This window comes from Metarhizium robertsii (genome assembly GCF_000187425.2).
Source record: "Metarhizium robertsii ARSEF 23 chromosome Unknown MAA_Scf_8, whole genome shotgun sequence".
NCBI classification, from domain to species: Eukaryota; Fungi; Ascomycota; class Sordariomycetes; order Hypocreales; family Clavicipitaceae; genus Metarhizium; species Metarhizium robertsii.
In genome coordinates this window covers 756,132-776,514 of record NW_011942226.1, presented here as the reverse complement: position 1 = coordinate 776,514, position 20,383 = coordinate 756,132, and the positions used below count along the sequence as shown (strand labels likewise).

The window sequence follows — 20,383 nt, the reverse complement described above, 5'->3', positions numbered from 1 at the left end:
GAGAGTTCAAAGTTCTCCCTGGGTTACACGTTGGGGTTGCACCAACGTTCTACCTGCAAGAGTACAGCCACAGTGACGGAACCAAGCCTACGGGCCGTCGACTATACCAGACAGGCTCCCTGATCTGCTGAGTGGTTGGACAGAGATGACGGTTCACTCTCGATCTCTGCGAACGGTCGTGAGCATCCGAGATCACGTAGTGGCGTCCATATCAACCACCGGAATAGGCCCAATTTATGTTTTTCAGAACAAAGCCACTCCATCTGCCACGTTGCCCGCTCTGGATGTTTTCCCGTGTCTCACACCAACATGACACGACCGTTGTCTAGGATTAGGCCAATGATGGCTGCGGCAATAGGCGTTGGACGACTCTTGATGAATGACGAAATAACTACGGAGTACATGCCGCAAATTCCTGACGTGTAACCAAGGAAGTTGGAGTAGGTTCCTTAGCTATGTCAGGGTTAGGAAACTGCCCTCGCCACCAAGAAAGATAATCAAAGTCTTTGGCATCTGCAAGCTTGCCGCAGTCGTCTGTTCGTGGGACTGACAGGCTTCGCAGCCATCAGGGCGGGCACAGGATACAAAGTGAGACAAGAAGAACTGGCAAGATGCGCATATCCGCTTCAGTGTACACTGATAAAGGTCATGACGGTGCTGTCAGACTTGAATGTGGTGGGTGTGGACATTGTCATCACCCCTGCCTACGACGCCGGGGGCGATACGGCTTTTGCTGCGACAAATCTTGCGTATGAGGCAATATCCCTGATTGTGCAGCGTGAGATGGAAAAGGACGGCTCCGCGGAAGAGCCCGTCCTCAAGGCTGAAAAGACAGAGTTGTAACGGAGTTCGTGAGGGAGAGCCAACAGCGTGTGGCATCTGTCATATTTCATGTTTAAATGCTGTAGAGGTGATACTGGTTGTTGAATGCATGGAAGGCCTAGGTTTTTCATTGACGTCCATTGATAGATGTTGGAGAGAGTGTTGCCAGGCGTAATTAGAAAAGGCCTGTTCTCTTAATGTTAACGCCACTTGGTGTTAAGAACGGATCATGTAAGTGGAGTATGAGGGGCTCTTATTGATTAGCAATTTGGTATGTACTTTTTAAGGTAGATTATTATAGACTGATTCGGAATACTTGTTATCGTCATATAGATGGTGACCGAGCCATATGTCTCTTTTTAGAACAGGAAATTTGTTGGAACACCTGGCCATCACAATAATGTTCATGGTGAAAACTAGAAGCCACAATCGAGACAGAGCTGCTGGTTGTCGCAACGCCAAAGTGAATACCTACACAGTTCACAGGCAGAGACACAAAATCAACATCGGCTCCTTCTTTTCTTCTGGTCTTGTGACAAGGGCCTAGTATTAGGGGCTTGGAACAACTTTTCGCATTCAGCTAATACTTTGCTTTGATATTAAAGGCCCTTATTTTCCTTAAAGCCCTGAGGGCGGAAGACCTTTATTTATATCAAGAAGCGGTGAGGGGCTTTGCCCTAGGTCTTGTGATCAGAGCCCTTGTGTAACTATCGTCGGGTTCAAGGTTCGGCCCGTGCCTTCATGGCAACGTGCCATCCGTGTAACAGGTCTCCTCAGCCATCTTATTCAATGCCGCAAGAACTGCCGCCGTACGGAGTAATGAAAGCTGCCCATTTCCTGGCCCTTTGATACACGGTCTCCCACCTTGACCGTGGCTACACAGCTCGACACATCCAACATACCAATAGCTATGAATCCCACCAGGCCTAGTCAGGCATATCCGGCGCTGAGCACAACTATTGTCCGCGTAGCTATGGAGGTGACAAACTTTTGGGATGTATCGGGAGCTTGTCGATCCGGACATGGCCGATTCGCAGGGTCGACCTTTTCAAACCCGTTTGCGGGATCGGCAACAAAGTATGTTCCTGGAATCTGCAGGACTTGAATGACTGTACCGGCAACAAACGCATGCCATCCATGATAATTGAAAAGAGACAACCACCCCTGGAGGACGGCACCGCCCGCAAAACTTGACGCCATGGTATCATTGCTAAGCATGTCTCGGGAGGAATACGTGAGGGACTTTGCCCCAGGTCTCGTGACCGAAGCCCTTGTGTAACCTTTGACACTCGGCCATTTCAATGTTCCGTGTAACACGTGACGAGAGCTGTTGATGTAGTATTGTAGTCGTAACCATGATCTTTGAGAAAAGTCTAGTGTCAACGGTCTTACCGTCCCTCCCTGTACACAGAAACTTTGTTTCACAGCAGGCTTTTGCTCGATACGTCGTTGTCAATCTCCTCTTATCAAAATGGCCTGGAGCAACGAGCCCAAAGACGGCCAACATGACTCGTCCACTAATGCTCCCTCGCATCCTAATGGCAGCTCCAAATCGGAATCCGCGCAGTGCGCTATTTACGCTGTCACGGCCGGCGAATCTGTCAGCGACGTGATTGACATGGGCCGAGTCCGACCTCACTTTCCTGTCCTCAGTGGGAAGACTGTGCCGTTCAACAACGCAGCAGGTACCGTTGTGCTCAAGGAGGCCATAGAAGCGTAGGTACAGTTAGTTTTCAATGATACAAGTGAATACTGAACGAGATGGCCAGGGCGAGCGACCTCATGAATGGAATGCCAATTGACCACGGACTCGGAGATCCACGAAGCACCGCAGCCCGGGCTGAATATTCGAACAATTGGCGCCAGTGCGCAGCCTTTGTCAATGCCCAGCCGTCCGAGATTGGTACGTATAACGCCTCGCCCGGTCTTGTGTAGCCCTCTGTATACTCGAGCACTTACTCGCGAGGCCGGCTCCATCAGCCTTTGGACAGTCCACCACCGCTTTGCTACGGCTCTTGGGCCAGTCGCTGCGGCCGCATCTCGGCTCGGATGCAGAGATAATCTGCTCTACGCTGTGCCATGAAGCCTCTGCAAGTGCCTGGATCCATCTTGCCCGAAGCCTAGGCATCACCATCAAATGGTGGACGCCGTCACAAGATGGGCAAGACGACCCCTGCCTCACCGTCGACTCACTCCGGCCTCTTTTGACTCCCAAAACACGCATCGTCACTTGCAATCACGTTTCCAACGTGGTGGGCACGATACATCCCATCCGAGAGCTGGCCCGCCTCGTTCATACCATCCCTGGCTGCGTCATCGCCGTGGACGGCGTTGCCTGGATCCCCCATCGGCCCGTTGATGTCAAATTTCTCGACGTCGATTTCTACTGTTTTAGTTGGTACAAGGTATTCGGGCCGCACATGGCGCAGCTATACGCACACCGGCGGGCACAGGATCGTTACATGACGAGCATCAACCATTTCTGGCGCGACCACGCCACGCTTGACGGCAAAATCCACCTGGGGGCGGCTTGCTTCGAGCTGGAAGCAATGTGTGGCCCCATCGCCAAGTATCTGGGGGATCTTGGATGGGACGCCATCATCCAGCATGAGACGGTCTTGACCAAAGTCATGCTGGACTATCTCCTCAGCCGACCCACGGTATATCGAGTGTTTGGGAAGCATACGGCAGATCCGAGTCATCGAGTGTCGATTGTGGTATTCGAGGTGCTTGGGCGGCAGTCCAGTGACATTGTCATGCAGGTTCATGTTCGCGACCGGTTCCGGATCACCTGGGGCGATTGCTGGGCGCCACGGCCAACATTTGACGTTCTGAGGCCGCACAGCGACGGCATCATCCGCGTCAGCTTTGTTCACTATAATACCGTGGCCGAGGTCCAGGGGTTGTGCGCTGAGCTGGAGGATATAACGTCCACTAAAGGTGCGCATGTTACAGAAAGGGGGGACTCGGAATCTAATGTGTTGCACGGATGACACGTTGCCATGAAGGCACGGGCCGGACCTTGATCCCGACGATAGTTACACAAGGGCTGATCATAAGACCTAGGGTAAGCTCCTTTATTACCTCTTAATATAAATAAAAGTCTTTTACCCTTAGGGCTTTAAGAAAAATTAAGGATCTTTAATATTAAAGCAAAGTATTAGTTGAATATGAATGTTATTCTAAGCCCCTGAATACTAGGCCCTTGTCACATGATGACATTGTCAAAGTGGCTGAATTATAATGCCTAGTGTATACGAAGCTATGAAGAAATGATACAAGTTTGCGTGGCGTACATGTCGATGGTTCAGACACTATTCTATGTTCGTGGCCGGTGTGGCAAGCACGGGATATTCGTCGTTGGCAATAATGCAGCGTTTAAAACCAGCCAAATATCTTGCCAACTCATACTCATTTCCTACGCAGATATTTGAGCTCACTTGTACATCCTATCGTATAACGCCTTGGCCAGCGGAACATTGGATGCCGTGCGTGGACTGGTCATATAACAAGCGCACGTTCAATCATGCTATATTTGGGAGTGTAGAAATAATAGCCACCTGCATCTCGCCACACATCCAACATGGAACATGGCGAGGAATTGACAACTTCACCAAGTGCCCAGACTCCCCACTTGTATAGAAGCCAATCTAGCTCTGTTGGCCAGCATAAAACGCTTTAGAAGCTCAGTTCTTGCTTGGAGCAAGGGCTATAAACTGCATCAACATTTATTCATGTCTTTGGTCAGCCCTCCAACCCCTCTATAACCAGGACCCCCTGACTAGGGAGCGGAACCTGAGAGATGCCATCACTCTTTAACAGCCTGTATCGTGTAGGAAAGAGGCAGCCGCCACGGCCGGTCCTTCAAAGAGTATTCTCCTGTGCACATATTAGCGCCGTATGCACGTACTGCTCAAGCGCCGACTCACCATTCTCCTTGACCATGAGTGGTCTCAGCATACTCAACAACGGCGCACTCTGGTGCTCCTTTAGCAACGTCAACTTCATTCCCTCCTCTAGCAGCGCCTGTGTAACCTCGCCGATTCCATGGTTATATATAGCAAAGGTAGTCAGCTTAAAATCCTGGCCCGCTGTCGAGTCAGCGTAAGATCTCGGCGCCTCAAGAATAGTCGGTTCTTGACGCTCAAAATACGGAGTGCTGATGATTAAATCCCGAGAGCTTTCCCTATCCAAAGACCACAATACCGGATGGAACTCGCGGAGAAAGAGCCGCCCGCCTGGCTTCAAAAGGCCAGTGATAATTTTGGCCCATTCTTTCATTATAGGCATAAAGCATAAGGAGCCAATGCTAACGTAAACGAGGTCAAAGCTGCCTGGCGGCAAGATGTTTAAAGCATTAAATACAGACGCTTCGACAAATGTAAGCTTCTCGCCGCCACTACCGGTTGTTTGAGCAGCAAGCTCCTGCGCCGCCGTGATTGCCGCCGCAGAAAAGTCAAGCCCTGTTACTGAAGCGGCGCCAAGGCGAGCAAGAGATAGTGTGTCGGTCCCGATGTGACATTGCAGGTGTATGCAGTCGAGTCCGGTAATGTCGCCAAGGTACGGGCGATCGAACTTTACGACATGTCCGATAAAGCTAGGGTCGGAGATGTAATGCTTGATTTCGTAATCTGGAGATGTGACGTGCTGCAGGTATGCAAGATTAGATGGAGTCGTGTGGCATTGGGCATCGACGACGGAACATTGAACGTACTGCTGGCGCGCGCTCATCCCAGCTGGCACGGTTCATTGTTTCGTAGTCCATTTTTGCGATATTGGCCTAGACGGTGTCCAACAAGGGGCTGTAGACGTTGAATTTTCTGGCAAATGTAATCTTTATCGCTTCTAGCCCGGATAATCTGGCAAAGTCAATCCAGACTCCAGTCACCAGTGTAGCATCGACGGTGAATAAGTGTTCAGTGGAAGTGTCAATGGTATTGATGTGTTTACCATGTTCAACCTTGTTAGGCTTGACCTCCCTCCCAGCTTACGGCTGGATCCCTGCGGGGTCTCGTCACTATAAATACATGCTTGATTACCCATTCCTTTCTCCTCACGTGACGTTTTCCCCCTCGTTCAGTTTCCAACAGCAACATGAAAGTCTGTCACACGAGCCTTTGGCCAAGTCAGCTGCTGATGGTAATCAACCACTCGTAGTAACATTGAGGTCAGCGAGTGATGACATGCAGTGTGCCACGCTGGCCCCCAATGGCCAAGTCAGCCACTGAATGGTAATAAGCAGGTGAGTGAGTATCATGAGCCCCATGACAAGATTCGCCGTCTGCTTCGCGTGGCCATGGTATGACATTCACTGATGATTAATCACTCTCACATAAGAAGAGCATTTCCCTTGTCCAACTCTTGTTACCAGGATATGCGTCATATTCCGTCTCCATCAGTACCATCAACATGACCTTCTTCACGCTTGACCCCGGCAGAGTGTCGCTGCACACACTCCAGGCCGTCTACGAGCGCGGCTGGACACCAAGAATCGACCAGGCAGTCACCGAGGCCGCCCAGGTCTCAGCGGATATAGTTTCTGCTGCTATTAGCGAATCCTCTTCATCCCATTATGGCATCAATACTGGCGGCGGCAAACTCGCCAATATATCCATCGCTGCCCAAGATACCAGCACGCTGCAGAGAAATGTCATCATGTCACATTGCTGTGGTGTTGGCCCCCCCTTGGCTGACGAGGTTGTTCGCCTCATCATGACGCTTAAGCTGATGTCCCTGGGTCGAGGGGCATCTGGGGTGAGGCCTCTGATCATTCGACTTCTAGCCGAAATGTTGGCAAAGGGCGTACTTCCAATTATCCCGGAGAAGGGGTCAGTTGGAGCATCGGGAGATCTTGCGCCCTTGTCACATCTAGCAGCAGCGCTTATAGGCGAGGGCTCTGTCAGGTACGCCGAGAGTATTCTTCCCGCCCGAGAAGGCTTGCTCAAGGCCAATCTTTCCCCCGTGACTCTTCAGGCCAAAGAGGGCGCTGCCCTGATCAACGGGACCCAAGTGTCAACTGCCCTCGCGCTGGCCGGGCTCTTCCGAGCACATCGTGCATTGGCGTCATCCTTGATCTCTGGAGCCTTGTCAACAGACGCCGCCATGGGCTCGACAACGCCCTTTCGCCCGGAAATCCATGAATTGCGCGGCCATCGCGGCCAGATTGACGTGGCCGCCGCGCTGCACTCGCTACTGCAAGGTTCCGAAATACGCGCCAGTCACGAAAAGAACGATGTTCGGGTGCAAGATCCATACAGCATTCGCTGCCAGCCTCAGGTCGCTGGAGCTTGTCTAGACGTCCTCCGACAAGCCGCCAAAACACTCGTCATCGAGGCCAATGCCGCCACGGATAATCCGCTTATATTATCCGATGGCACGATAGTCTCTGGGGGCAACTTTCACGCTGAACCAGTGGCATTCGCCGCCGATCACATCGCCATGGCTGTTTGCGAGCTTGGGTCAATCTCTCAGCGTCGCATCGCCATGCTCGTCGACGCCTCGCTGAGCTACGGACTGCCCGCTTTTCTCACGCAAAAGCCCGGCGTGAACTGCGGCTTCATGGCGGCGGAAATCACTGCGGCGGCGCTCATGGCGGAAAACAAGCAAATGTCCCATCCCGCGTCCGTCGACTCCACGCCAACTTCGGCAAACCAAGAAGACCACGTTTCTATGGCATGCCACGGCGCGCGTCGCCTGCTTCAGATGACGGATAATCTCTTCACCATTATTGGCATTGAAACACTAGCTGCGGCGCAAGGGATCGATCTTAGGGCACCGCTTGTTTCCAGCCGCCAACTACAGTTGGTCCACGCGGCTGTCAGAGCTGTAATCCCCAAGTTGATGGAGGATCGTTTCATGGCGCGTGATATAGATGTCGCATCGGGACTGATATCATCTGGCCGCCTCATTAATGTAGTTGACGACGGCATCCTTCCATCTCTGGATGGATGATTTGTGTCCGATAGTAGTGTGACAAGGGCTAGGCTTGGAGCAATTACTCAATTCAACTAATACTTTGCTTGGATATCAAAGGTCCTTGGTTTTCCTTGAAGCCCCGAGGGCGGAAGACCTTTATTTATATCAAGAGTTAGTGAGAGACCTTGCCCTAGGTCTCGTGATCAGAGCCCTTTTGTAACTATCGTCGGGTTCAAGGCTCATCCCGTGCCTTCATGGCAACGTGTTATCCGTGTAACAAGTAGCCAGGACCGTCGGCTGGAAGAACGAGGAGGTAGGGGAGGTTGCGTGGCGGTGTCATGTGTGCGCAATAGAGAGTAGTAGTTCATTCGAATCGTCAGTTGCCTCATTTACATCTACGACAGCTGTCACTGCAAACAGTCGAGAATATTCCTCGTCGTCGCCATCTATGTGGGTCAGAAAAGAGTGAATGCATCACATCATGCCTCTTGCTACAGAAAGTAGTGCAAGGCTACGTCTTTCATAGACAGAACTAAACCAGTCCCTTCCAACATTTGTCCCATGATTACACTTGGACGTGGAAAATACGAAGCATTGGTACGACAGCAACTTTCACTTCGACGTCGTCCCAAATTATTAATATATCTGAATAAAACTAAACCAAATCACAGACTAAACGACCGACATAATCATCAGTTTCAGAAATTGTTCCGTTATGCGCTAACCAGAGACAACCTCGGCGCGGAGGGCTCGCTCTGTTTATGCTTGGCTCTGATACAACATCCGAGGTCGAGACGAGATTTCCGGAACCAAATAAGACGTAATGTCCAGGGTTCCATCCTTCTTGAATAGGCAGCTGACATGAGTATGCACTCCCTTGCCTTCGCTTAGCTGCCTGCCGTGGGGAAGAGTTTCTAGTGCTGACATGTAGTCGTGGCAGTATTCACCTCTACCATGTGCAGCCATCCATGCAGTGATGCCTCGCCCCATGCTCAAGTCATCCTGCCCGTAGGCGGATAATCTCAGAAAGATCTTCACCTCTGGATATTCTCGTCCCGGCGCAATATCAAAGTAGTAGCCGAAGCCGGGCAGCACCAGAGTCTTCTCCTCACGCGCATTGGTTATCGGGGGGTTGAACTGCACTGCCAAGGGCAACTCGACGTCCTCGGCGTAGTCGTCGTCTACGCCAGCAGCAGCGTTGAGAAGGCTTCTCAGGTCCTGCAACTGCGTCTCGGGGATCGCAACGCGACCGCCAAGCGTCATGATGTCCCGCACCGACGAAAAATCAGTGCGAGGTGACTGGAAATAGAACTTGAGCCGTGACTCTGATGGCTTGACATTGTCGACGGCCAGCATTCTGAGACATGGACGGTTAATAGCCGCTAAGCGAGGCGGGGGGTTCAAGTAGAAGAAATCTTACGTTGGCCGAAGGATTCCGTCAAAGGTGGTCAGAAATTCCTCAAGCATACGTTTGGCTGCGCTTTCAGGGCAAACCCCCGCAATTGCTTTCATCAGAGAAGACACGGGCAAGTCGCCTAGACTCAGACCAACCTTTTGGGGAATGAAGTACGTCTTGGTCGATAGACCATCCGCTTCAAGCTCGGCTGCAATCATGATTGACGTGGTGTATTCTGCGCCTGCCGCAACCTCGTCTGCGTACTTGGATCGGTCATGATCGTAGAGGGTGGCCAAGAAGTGGTTATACCACGTCAGATCGACACCAGGTAGCGCCATTTGAAGGCGATGGAGGAGCTCCCGCGACGGATCCTGGTTCAGCGGATCCATGGACGTTCCAGTGAAGCCATTCTTGGCCTCGATGGTGTAGCGAACTACGGGTCGTCTGGTGGCAGTATTCCATTTCCAGGAGTACTCTACTGGAAGCCCTTCCACTGTGAGCGGAGTTGGCCATTCGAGTCTCCCGTCGGGCCCTGGTGCTGGGCCCATGTAAGGTATCTTGAAGAGAGCGTGTCAGAAGATGATGGGCACTTGAGCACGCAAGCTTACCATCCAGTGGTAGTGAAACAAAAGAGCCTCGTATTGCCTCTCGATTGCGTATCCGGCCGCTTCCATCAGGCTGGCCAGATGCATCCCCGTAAGCTGCCACCAATAGTCGCAGTCTGGGCCGCGGGATGGCAACAACGTGGACAAGGAGGCCCAAGCCTTGATGAGCTCCCCGTCATGATCAGAGGCGCTGCCTTTGGCCATGATGAGTGGCTGAGAAGAGTCTGGTGTTGGGAGTTGAAAAGCTACCGTGGCACGGCAAAGGTCTAAAGATTTGTTCATGTGTGAGAAATGACGGGATCAACAAGGACAGAATGGTGAGTTGGCACTCCCGCAATATGTGACAAGGGCTCGAAGAGGGCTTGGAGCAAAAGGGCTCAATTCAATAATAATCTCGAAGGGTCTCTAAGGTCTCGAGTTGCTACGAGAGAGAAAAGGAAGGGTGACCGCACTGCGCCTTATATACATGAAAGGAACGCCCGGGCCTAGAGCTCTTGTCCGGGCACGTGTTCAAGCTGAGTAACCTACAAGTCCTGTATCGGCGAGGACCCTTTGTTGGGCTTCACGATCTGTCGGGCCTTTTCCGTGCAACATAATATGTGGTTTCAGGAGGCATCCGGATCCCTAGATCAAGGATATATCCCATGTTCTTTTGCGACTCGAGCCAAAGTCAGATGACATACAGATGCACTACGACACTCACTGGCTGACTAAATTACTATTTTCGGTGGCCAGCTGGCTAATGGAGCAACTGTCTGCTTACATGTAGTCAGATATAAGAGGCATGGTGACGTGGCATACGAGACAGAGCACGGTAAGACATCAGTCGCCCAGATGTGGTCCAGATCAGTTCCGTTTCCCTCGACAAGCATTCTCAAAGCTCATGTTGGCTTCAGTCAAGTTATATATCCCTGGCCAGCGGGTTGTAAAATCCACACAACCGTTTCATCATCACCATCACCATCATCATCATCATCGCCACCACCACCATCACCACCACCACCACCTCTTCACGGCCAGCAGAAATGGGTCCAACCATCTATACATACAACCTCGGCCCTACACCAGTTGAAGTCGACCGTCTCGAATTTCAACACCGTGCCGTGTTCAAACCGCTGACAGATGGCCTTCTCCCAACGAACATTCGTCAATACCTGGCATCCCTCGGGCGAGCTCCAGCCGTCGCCGACATAGCTACCGGCACCGGCGTCTGGCTCAGCGATATCGCCACCGAGTTGCCGCCGGATGCCCGACTCGACGGCTACGACGTGGAGCCGGCAAAATTCCCACCAGCATCCCAGTTGCCCCCCAATGTCAAGCTTTTTCCCTGTGACGCATTGCTACCCTTTGCAGAGCACCTCCACGGGCAGTATGACCTAGTACACGTTCGCCTCCTCATCACGGCGCTCAACGCCGAGCAGTGGCCCATCGTCGCGGCGAATATGCGCTCTCTCTTACGCCCGGGGGGTTATTTGCTCTGGGCCGAGTCGGGCTACCCGAGCATATCGTGCCTGCCCATGACAGAGCACTTCCAGAAGCTCATCAACGTCGAGGTGCGGTACGCTGCGGCGATAGGCAGGGATATAACGTCAGTCCAATCTCCCCCCCCCTTCCTAGTTTAACCCCAAGCAAGGGTCTGATTTGTCATGCAGAGCTCCTGCAAATCTTTTCCAACATGTCAAAAGCCAGGGCTATACGGATTGTTACCAGATGAGCTTTAGCACGTATGGCAAAGGAAAGGTGATTCAAGACTTGGCCGGGCGAACTATGCTCTCGACTCTTCGTCAGGGGCTACTCGGCATGGTGCTTCAGGGAGGCTTCGACTGGGTCAAGTCGACTCGGGATGTGGAGGACATCATGGTCCTTGTGCATCGTGATTTGGAAAATGGTGTTTGTGCAGTCGGCTTCGAGGTCCACTGCATTATTGGCAGACAGCCCTCGTAACACATTCATGAATAAAAATTCAAATTAGGGTATAATTGTAATTTACTACACTAAATTACACTACGCGAAAATTCACTAAATACTACAAACCTACACTAATTTTAATGCTCTGACTACAAGGGAAAATCTCTACGGTAATTTAGTAGAGCAAGTCTGTTATTTAATCGGCCTGCTTTCAGCCGCGGTTATAGGACCAGGCTTGAATAGTACATGCTAGCAAGCGTGTATAGATGGCTGTTGGCAAGATGTACTCTCTGCTAGTTTTCAAGGGTTCTTAAGATTGTTAGGATATTAAGAAAACGTTTAGTCAATGCTAATATAGGCGCGGTAGTCCGTCTTCCCCCTCCGGCTAAACATTCGGTTGATTCAACGCCGATGTGCAGAATCTGACTAACATTTGAGACATGGCGTTAAAAATCTTAGACAAATTATGTAATAATGGCGCACACTTTGCATGAAGGTAACGTGCCTCGACCTATTTGGACGCTCACCTAGTAGGTCAAGCCAACTTGATTCCAGCAGCTACATAACAACTGCACGGGAGCTGGAATTCGGGCGATGTTGTTAAGACTGTGCGCGGCTGCGTATTTATTTACTACAACACCTGCCCTGCAGATACTTGATCAGTCTGGAAATCCTACCAACGGCTTTGTTCAAACGCTGCGGTCCATCCTCCCGCAGTAAAAGATGTGAATCATCTGAGCACACGATGAGAGTAGAAGAGGGGATTAGAGGCACTGTAAACGTCCCTGGCCGATCAGACCCTTCTCCGGATGCAGGTTGCGGGGGCTGTCGAGATTCGCTGCTGTATTTGTAGATATACCAGGGGTCACAAATACAAGCTTCGATCCGAGCACTTTACATATCCAGCCACCTTGAAAGAGTAGTCAAAAACCTGTATTCCTGGCCACTCTACCCAGTATACTGTCAAATACCCGTCACTTCCGATCCAGGTCGTATCTTCATCCAGCGACCGGCCAAGGTCATGATTCAGGGCACAGTGTCGGAGCATGACCACAGTAACAGTCCAATGTGTCGTTTTCGGGATAGGTTTATACCCGTAACCATGGCGTTGGTGTCTGGGTGTAACAGGTGATTCGGTCATCGAGGATTCGAGGATGATGGCACCACTTTCGCATCGAACTTCACCAAAAATCGCCTGCAGAAGCGTAGATTTTCTCGACGCCACCGGCACAAAGGTCTGACGTGGCAGAGCGGCGGTCAAGTTAAGAAACACGCGTAGCGCAATACGACGTCAGCAGCGGATGCGGTTGGTTGTGCCGCCAAGTTGGATGCAGAAATAGCGTTCTGCAAAGGCAGCAGGGGGTGTGAGTGAAGGGGTCCGTTGGACATGACGATGTTCTAGATCATGCCGAGTACACCAGCCGTAGTCCCGGCTGGTTTCGTTTAACTTCGAATCTTGAACGGTACCTGACGTTGCACTACTTGATCCCATCGTCTTGACGTTACGCGTGTCTGAAAGCACAGCGCTGGTAGCGCAGACGCGCGTATCTGGCAGTGAGGAAATATATGGGCCTCGATTGATCTCTCTCCGGCAGCGCAGGACATGCTGTGCACAAAAAGCCGGCGTTATGAGTTTGGAGCCTCTGCAACCTGGTGGTTTTGTGCGGACTTCGTCCCAACCCTAACAGGCTTCATTATTCTGGATGGATTCGGTAGATTTTACCAAGGTATGTGAAGTTGTCTGCACGTTGTCGTCAAAAATGAGGATAAACATACACCAGTAGTTGATGTGTAAAGGAAATGTAGGAGACCTACCAAAATAAGACCTCCACTGGCAGGAGGCATTGATCAATACAGTTTTGCAAGCGCAGCTTTGTCAAATACTCCATTCCGCCGCTCTCAAGCTGTAAGTGAGAACTACATTGGGCGTGTCGAGCTGCGCGGCGCATAGAATTGTGTAGCGAAGCTCGTTTGCTAATGACCGGTGGGACAATCGTCACGGAAACAAGGAGAGTTGGCAGAAGCCCACAAGTCGACAGGAGAGGGCAACTCCCCGACGTTGATGTACTCGTAATATATAAATCATCAATCATGGACTAACGGCGTAACAGCAATGGCCCCACCGCGAATAGAAACATAAATATACACATGCAACATGTAATCCAACAGGGGTATCGTGATGACCGACTAGGCATTGCCCATCGCCCACTCCCTTAGACGGTTTCAATGTAACGCTTCATTTCCCTAGAATGAACTGGTCAGCACAGGCACATGATGTGCTGGTTTGATGTGAAGGGGTTGAAGCACGTACCAATCCGTAACAGCCTCGTCAAACAACCGAACCTCGTTCTCTCTGGTGCCGCCAAAATGATCGACGAAATCATCGCCGAAAATCTCTCTCGCAATGCTATCCTTTCTCATAAATCGCGCCGTAGCCTCCTTGAGACTCTTGGCCAGCCGCTCGCCCACGTCGCCCGCACCGCCTGTATCCTGCCCCAGGGCAAGCGGCGGGCACGGAATCTCCAGCTTCTTCTCTACGCCGCGCCACCCACAGCCCAGAATGGCGGCCAGGACAAAGTGAGGATTTGAATCGGCCCCGGGCGTGCGGACCTCGAACCTCGTGGCGCCGGGTTTGGACGTCGGCGGCGAAATGAGGCGGATAGAAGCGGCGCGGTGCTCCAGCCCCCACGACACAGTGACGGGCGCCCAAAAGTTCTCGACGAGCCGCTTGTACGAGTTGACCGTCGGGGCCAGCATGGGCATGATGTCCGGCAGGCCCTCGAGGAGGCCCGCCAGGAAGTGCCGGCCCAGATCGGACAGGGCCGCAATGTCGTTCCACTTGGCGTCGGGGTCCGTGGTGTCCCTGGCGAGCAGGTTCTTGCCGTCGCCGTCGACGATGGAGATGTGCATGTGGCCGCTGTTTCCGGGCAGGCCCTGTTTCGGCTTGGCCATGAAGCACGGCGTGATGCCGTGGTTGATGCCCACGCTCTTGACGACGTACTTGAACAGGCTGGCGCGGTCGGCCATGTCAGCCACCTCGCCGAACTCGAGGGCCGCTTCGTACACGCCCGGGCCGGACTCGGTGTGCCAGCCCTCGATGTCGCAGGAGAAGCGGGCACACGTGTTGTACACGTCGTAGTACCAGTCCTTGTTGTGGACGGGGCGGTTGAGCGAGTAGCCGAACATGCCCTCGGTCAGGGAGGGCAGCTGATGAGGCGGGTTTTGCAGGAGGAAGCCGGCCGGGGAGGCCGAGTCGCTGTTTGGGTTGCGAAAGGTGTAGAATTCGTATTCAGCTTTTGTCAAGGACTCGAGTTAGCATGACCCAAGTGGTCGGTCTGGAGGCAAAGAAACATACCGCCAGCCATGGCTCCGTAGCCCTTGGCGTGGACCTTGTCCAGCTGCGTCTTGAGCAGGCCTCTTGAACAGGGAGCAATGGGCTTCTTGGTTTCCGGGTCGAAGAAGTTGACGAGGAAAAAAGGCACGTTGTCCTCCCACGGCACCCTTCGAAAGGTGGAGAGGTCGGGAATGGCCAGAATGTCGCGGTAGCCGTTCTCGGCGTTGGACACCTTGAGCTCCTTGAGGTAGGTCTGGTCATGCATGTCCCAGCCGAAAATGACGGAGCAGAAGCCGAATCCTGCTTCGGCAATGGATAAGAACTTCTTCTTGGAGACGAGCTTGCCGCGCAGGATGCCGTCGACGTCGATGCCCGCCAGCTTGACGCATGTGTCGTGCTCCAGGAGCTGGGGGAGGGAAGAGGCGGTGATTTGGGACCCCATGGTGGTGGCGGGGATGAGTAGGCTTCGTCGAGTGATGAGGGCGACAGAAGGCGGTAGTTGACAGATGGTCATGAAGATGACAAGAAAGGGGGGAGGTGGGAAGGAATCAAAGAGAGACGTGAGTCCGGTGTTTGCGGTGTAGAGCTGGCGATGTGAGTGTGCACGTAGCTCAATGGTTTTAAGTCATGTCACGATAAGCTCCGGCTTGAGCAAAGCGGGGGCAGAAATGTTGCGCGCACAATGGAGAAAGCCGCGCGTGGGTTGGAGCCAAGTTTCCAAAGATCCAAGATTGACGTCTCTAGCGCCTGGTATTCTGTTTTCCCAAGAGCAGAACAGAAACCGGGCGTGCGGCCTCTTTAGATGCGCGGGCAGACGGGTTTTCAGCCGCGATGACCGGGCACGATACGGGAAGCCATGCGGCTTTTGCGCCAATCTGCATCGTCATCAACTTTTTTTTTTCTTGGGGTGCAGCTCTTGGAAGCATTGAAGTGGCTTGCGGGGGGTGCGGCAAGGGTTTAACGACGTTTTGATTGGCTTGGCGCTTCCAAGGTGAGACCCGGTGGCGGCCCTGGTTAGCGCGCAGATTCTGGATCGTGGGGTTGAACTTGGAGATTGTACATGCAAACTCTTCGACATGAGCTGCCGGTGCGGGCGTTCATGCAAGCGACGAAGCGGTATTTTTGACAGTGGTAACTCAGCGCGCTTCGAATTGCCGTGCAATTTCTTTCACTTGGGTTTGTTTCCGCGGAGCTGCGGCGCGGCCAGCGACTGTGATAGCTTGCGCCCTGCCTTACCGTACATGATGTCAAGTACATCCAGCGCGGCTAACGTATCGCTCCCTTCACATACAAAATAGAATTCGCAAAATACACATTGCACGTAGTTGAATACTCGAGAAATGAGGCATTCCAGTTTTCAAGCCCCCAGAGCCCGCGGCTGCCACGCAATGCCATATGATGCGGCCCGCGCATCAACGCCAGGTACCTGCGCTGCCAGGGACGGTTACAGATCCGCGGTGTGCCATCGCTCCAAGCTTCTAGAATACATGCAGGTCCGCGAAAGATAGGCGCAGTACGCGGAGTCCGCGGCAAATACGATGATGATACTACCACTGTAACTCGCGGATGCCTATGGCGATTTCGGACCATGAGAGAGCAGGTACAAGACCGCCGGCCGCAGAGCGCGGTTCGGTGCGCGGACCGAGAAGCCACAATGACAACTCGGACGAGCCAATCACGATGCCGGGTGCTACACTGGTACTACCGACGAGCTGTCACGCAGCGTTCACTAGGACTGGCCGCTGTCGGAACGCGACACCAGAGCTCACCTCCTCCGTACACCGCAGTCCGTCATCGCCTTGGCCGTAAATGTCCACACGCAACACCGTCGCCGCGGCCCAGTGCCTCACCTCTCAAACCCATCACGCGTGCCGCGTGTCTCGGCCATCAGGAAATAGTAAAGCCAGCAAGCCGGGCCCTTGGCCCCGCGCGCTCCAGCCAAGACATGTAGTTGTAGTTGATCAAACTTCTTATTAAGGTCCACGTCTGGTCCTTATCAACCCCGCCATTCAACGTGACACCAAAAAGCTGGCAGAGCTCGCCGACCCCGCCAACACCCAAGAACCCCTCTGCCTTATTTCATTCTTGTCCTCCCTTCTTCCTCTTGTGACATTTCGGACACACTGTAAAACCAACCTTCTTTCCATCCTCACAAACATCACAATGGGTCGTCTTGCTGGTAAAAACGCCGTCGTTACCGGTGCCGCTGGGTGCGAATAGCTTCCTCTTACCCCTTCCACGCTCGCATCAGCCCACGTTACTGACTTGGCACCCTGCAGTGGCATCGGCCTCGAAACCACCATCCTCTTCGCCAAAGAAGGCGCCAATGTGCTCATGGCCGACATTTCTGAGCCCGCTCTGGAAAAGGCCCTGGCCAAGGTCAAGCAGCTCGTTCCCTCTGCCAAGGTTGAAACAAAGGTACGCACCATGTCCAGTCCCCAGTCACCAACAACCAGAAAGGGACAGAAGACTAAAAGCAATTCATTACAGAAATGTGACGTCTCCAAAGAAGCCGACGTCCAAGCCCTCGTCGAATCCGTCGACCCCTGGGGCGGCCTCGACATCATCTTCAACAACGCCGGCATCATGCACGCCAAGGACGACGACGCCGTCAACACCCCCGAGGAGATCTGGGACCTCACGCAAAACATCAACGTCAAGGGCGTGTGGTTCGGCTGCAAGCACGCTGTGCTCTCGCTGCGCCGCCACAAAAAGACCAAGGGCAGCATCATCAACACGGCCTCGGTCGTCGCCATCGTCGGCGCCGCCACGCCCCAGCTCGCCTACACGGCCTCCAAGGGCGCCGTGCTGGCCCTGACGCGCGAGCTGGCCATGGTCCACGCCCGCGAGGGCTTCAGGTTCAACAGCCTGTGCCCCGCGCCGCTCAACACCCCGCTGCTGCAGGACTGGCTGGGCGACGACCAGGCCAAGCGTCACCGCCGCGAGGTGCACTTCCCCACGGGCCGCTTCGGCGAGGCCGTCGAGCAGGCCCATGCCGTCGTGTTCCTGGCCAGTGACGAGGCCAGCTTTGTGAATGGCCACGACTTTGTCGTTGACGGCGGCATGACCAAGGCCTATGTTACCCCGGAGGGGCCCGCTGCTGCCGCCCCCCAGAACAATGCTTCCAAGAACTCGTTGGAGTAGGGGAGTAAGTGGAAGTCAATGCGAAGAGGGGTACAGAGGGGTTGAGTAGAGACATGGAAAGATGCTGCTGGGGTTGTGATAATGGACTTATGAAAGAAAAAAATTATATACTTAATAATCAATGCGCCTTTGCCTGTGGCAGATCACTTCTGATGGACTTCGTAGTTTGAAGCATGATGAAATTCGCTTCAGCCCATGTATTTGCTCTACAAAAAAAGGTGTATATTCAACCCAAAATACAAACTCCGAACCATGCTTGCCCCATGTCTCATCGTATTTATTTGCCTCGACCAACTTGAGTCTAGTTGAACTGACCCTCAGTGTTGCCTTCGCCCATACTCCTGCTGCTCGAGCTGCCGCTCTGAATAGCCCCCAACATGCCATCAATGTAGCTGGCTCCACTCCACTTCTGGTGCGTCAATACGTCACATCCAAGGTCCTTCTCGCGCCGCTGAACCAGCTCGACATATGCCTTCATACCGTCAGTCTTGAAGTTGCGCGCCAATTCGCACGAAATGGTTGCCGTGGAGTGCAGTCCGGCCAGGGAAACCAGCTGAAGAACAAAGCCCTCCTTGGCAATGTCCCAGATGAAGGACTTGAGGGTCTCGGGGGTGAAGCCGTGGGCCATCCAGTTGAATGACGGGGACAGGTTATATACAAGACCCTTGTTGGGGTACTGTTGCCTCACGGCGCGGCCGAGCTTGGCAGCAACCTCGACATTGGGGTCGCCAGTCTCGACCCAAAGAAGGTCAGAATAAGGAGCAAAGGCCAGCGCGCGCTTGGTCGCAGCCTCCATGCCGGCCCGGAAGTGGTAGAACCCTTCGCGGGTTCGCGGAACGTCCCAATTGAAGTAGACCGGGGTCTTGGAGTAGTGAGAAGCCAGAGCACGACGGCGCGTGATGCCCATGTCACGGTCCTTGGCAGTCGCATTGAGGTACTCGTGAATCTTTTCCTGGCTGACGTCCTCCTTTTGCATGTGGGCAACAGCAGCCTCGTCAAAGGTGACGAGCTTGGTGTCCTTGACCCACTTGGCCTCGAAGATGTCGATCTGGGAGCCAGAAGCTCCCTTGGCCTCCATGGACTGGATCGTCTCAGCAAGTGGCTCAATGGATGGGTCGGCGACGCCCAGGATGAACTCGTGGTCGCGGACGTCAATAGCGGAAGAAAGCAGCTTGCCGGACTCGGAGTCGGTTCGGGCAATCACCAAATTCTCACAGCCCATAACGTCCCATTGGAATCGGGCAGCATTGAGTCGGTTGATGTGCTCGCCAATGGGGACGATGACTTTGCCAGCAAGATGGCCACACTTCTTGCCGCCGTGGAGTTGATCCTCAAAGTGCACAGCAGCGGCACCATTCTCGGCAAATAGCTTGGCAAGCTTCAAGACAGCAGACAGACCACCATGGCCAGTGTCACCATCGGCAATGATGGGCCGGAGGTAGTCAATGTACGGAGTCTTGGCACGCTCCTCGGAAGTCATCTTGCGACGAGCATCCCACTGCTTGCGGTCATGCATGCTCTGGGCTTTGGCCAGACGCTGAACTTGGTTGGGAACTGTGTTGTAGGGATAATCGCCAAAGTCGGGAGACACTTCGTTGGTCGTGGTGAGCAGGGACGAGCAAGCCCAGCCAGAAATGTACAAGACTTCCTGGTGAGCAGCTTGCTGTGTCATTTGGATGGGATCAATAGCACCCACTATGCGTTTGTCAGTTTGCAGGTTCAATTGACGCATTTGCCAAGACTTACTTGTATGAACAGGCTCGCCCTTGGCCTGGCGCTCTTGGATCAGATTGAACAGCTTGGCGGCCATGACAGAGCTGGGGTATGAGATCTTCTGAGAGCCTCGTTTGGTGACGACGTCGGCAGCGCTATAAGGTCGCTTGATGCCAGAATACCGGGGAGAAGACCACCACGCCTCAACTTCCTTGATCTGGGCCTCGTACAAGGCATCCTCGGCCTCTCCAGTCTTTTGCGATTCGGGCAGCAGCTGGAACGAGTCGGCAGCGGGAATTGCGTGCGAAAAGGGATTGCCAACCGGGGCAGACATGACGGCGGTTGTAGAGATGGCACGAATAGCTGTCGAGCGGTACTGGGCCGTTTGGGGCCTGATGGTGGGCAAGACTCGCCTGGAGGCTCTGGTTGCAACGTTTCGCATCATAGTGACGATGATGGCCAAGGGACGTCAAAGGAGTGGCTCGCAGGTTGGAGGTTGGAGTACCAGCTACCTTTAAGCAAATCTCCGAGCAAAATGGCGATACA

General features: G+C 53.3%; 8 protein-coding genes across 8 annotated transcripts; 4 read left to right on the top strand and 4 right to left on the bottom strand.

Moving 5' to 3' along the window:
* Positions 1-2,293: 2,293 nt before the first annotated feature.
* Positions 2,294-3,815, top strand: MAA_01030 (NRPS-like enzyme; the record flags this gene model as incomplete). The annotated part of the gene is made up of 3 exons (XM_007819028.2): positions 2,294-2,538; positions 2,592-2,725; positions 2,803-3,815. 3 exons carry the CDS (start codon positions 2,294-2,296, stop codon positions 3,813-3,815), a joined length of 1,392 nt encoding a protein of 463 aa, XP_007817219.2.
* Positions 3,816-4,630: 815 nt separating this feature from the next.
* Positions 4,631-5,587, bottom strand: MAA_01029 (Methyltransferase type 12; the record flags this gene model as incomplete). The annotated part of the gene is made up of 3 exons (XM_007819027.2): positions 4,631-4,701; positions 4,752-5,469; positions 5,537-5,587. 3 exons carry the CDS (start codon positions 5,585-5,587, stop codon positions 4,631-4,633), a joined length of 840 nt encoding a protein of 279 aa, XP_007817218.2.
* A 644-nt stretch (positions 5,588-6,231) lies between these two features.
* Positions 6,232-7,773, top strand: MAA_01028 (rcorf11-like protein; the record flags this gene model as incomplete). Its single annotated transcript, XM_007819026.1, has 1 exon — positions 6,232-7,773. The coding sequence occupies one exon, from the start codon at positions 6,232-6,234 to the stop codon at positions 7,771-7,773; it is 1,542 nt and encodes a 513-aa protein (XP_007817217.1).
* Positions 7,774-8,496: 723 nt separating this feature from the next.
* Positions 8,497-9,942, bottom strand: MAA_01027 (Aromatic prenyltransferase, DMATS type; the record flags this gene model as incomplete). Its single annotated transcript, XM_007819025.1, has 3 exons — positions 8,497-9,094; positions 9,158-9,690; positions 9,742-9,942. 3 exons carry the CDS (start codon positions 9,940-9,942, stop codon positions 8,497-8,499), a joined length of 1,332 nt encoding a protein of 443 aa, XP_007817216.1.
* An 821-nt stretch (positions 9,943-10,763) lies between these two features.
* Positions 10,764-11,682, top strand: MAA_01026 (methyltransferase domain-containing protein; the record flags this gene model as incomplete). The annotated part of the gene is made up of 2 exons (XM_007819024.1): positions 10,764-11,326; positions 11,391-11,682. 2 exons carry the CDS (start codon positions 10,764-10,766, stop codon positions 11,680-11,682), a joined length of 855 nt encoding a protein of 284 aa, XP_007817215.1.
* A 2,208-nt stretch (positions 11,683-13,890) lies between these two features.
* MAA_01025 (glutamine synthetase) lies at positions 13,891-15,494 on the bottom strand (the record flags this gene model as incomplete). The annotated part of the gene is made up of 3 exons (XM_007819023.2): positions 13,891-13,900; positions 13,958-14,939; positions 15,002-15,494. 3 exons carry the CDS (start codon positions 15,492-15,494, stop codon positions 13,891-13,893), a joined length of 1,485 nt encoding a protein of 494 aa, XP_007817214.2.
* A 1,649-nt stretch (positions 15,495-17,143) lies between these two features.
* On the top strand, positions 17,144-18,124 carry MAA_01024 (uncharacterized protein; the record flags this gene model as incomplete). The annotated part of the gene is made up of 2 exons (XM_007819022.1): positions 17,144-17,190; positions 17,260-18,124. The coding sequence occupies 2 exons, from the start codon at positions 17,144-17,146 to the stop codon at positions 18,122-18,124; spliced, it is 912 nt and encodes a 303-aa protein (XP_007817213.1).
* A 301-nt stretch (positions 18,125-18,425) lies between these two features.
* On the bottom strand, positions 18,426-20,282 carry MAA_01023 (mitochondrial 2-methylisocitrate lyase; the record flags this gene model as incomplete). The annotated part of the gene is made up of 2 exons (XM_007819021.1): positions 18,426-19,819; positions 19,871-20,282. The coding sequence occupies 2 exons, from the start codon at positions 20,280-20,282 to the stop codon at positions 18,426-18,428; spliced, it is 1,806 nt and encodes a 601-aa protein (XP_007817212.1).
* Between the last annotated feature and the right edge of the window lie 101 nt (positions 20,283-20,383).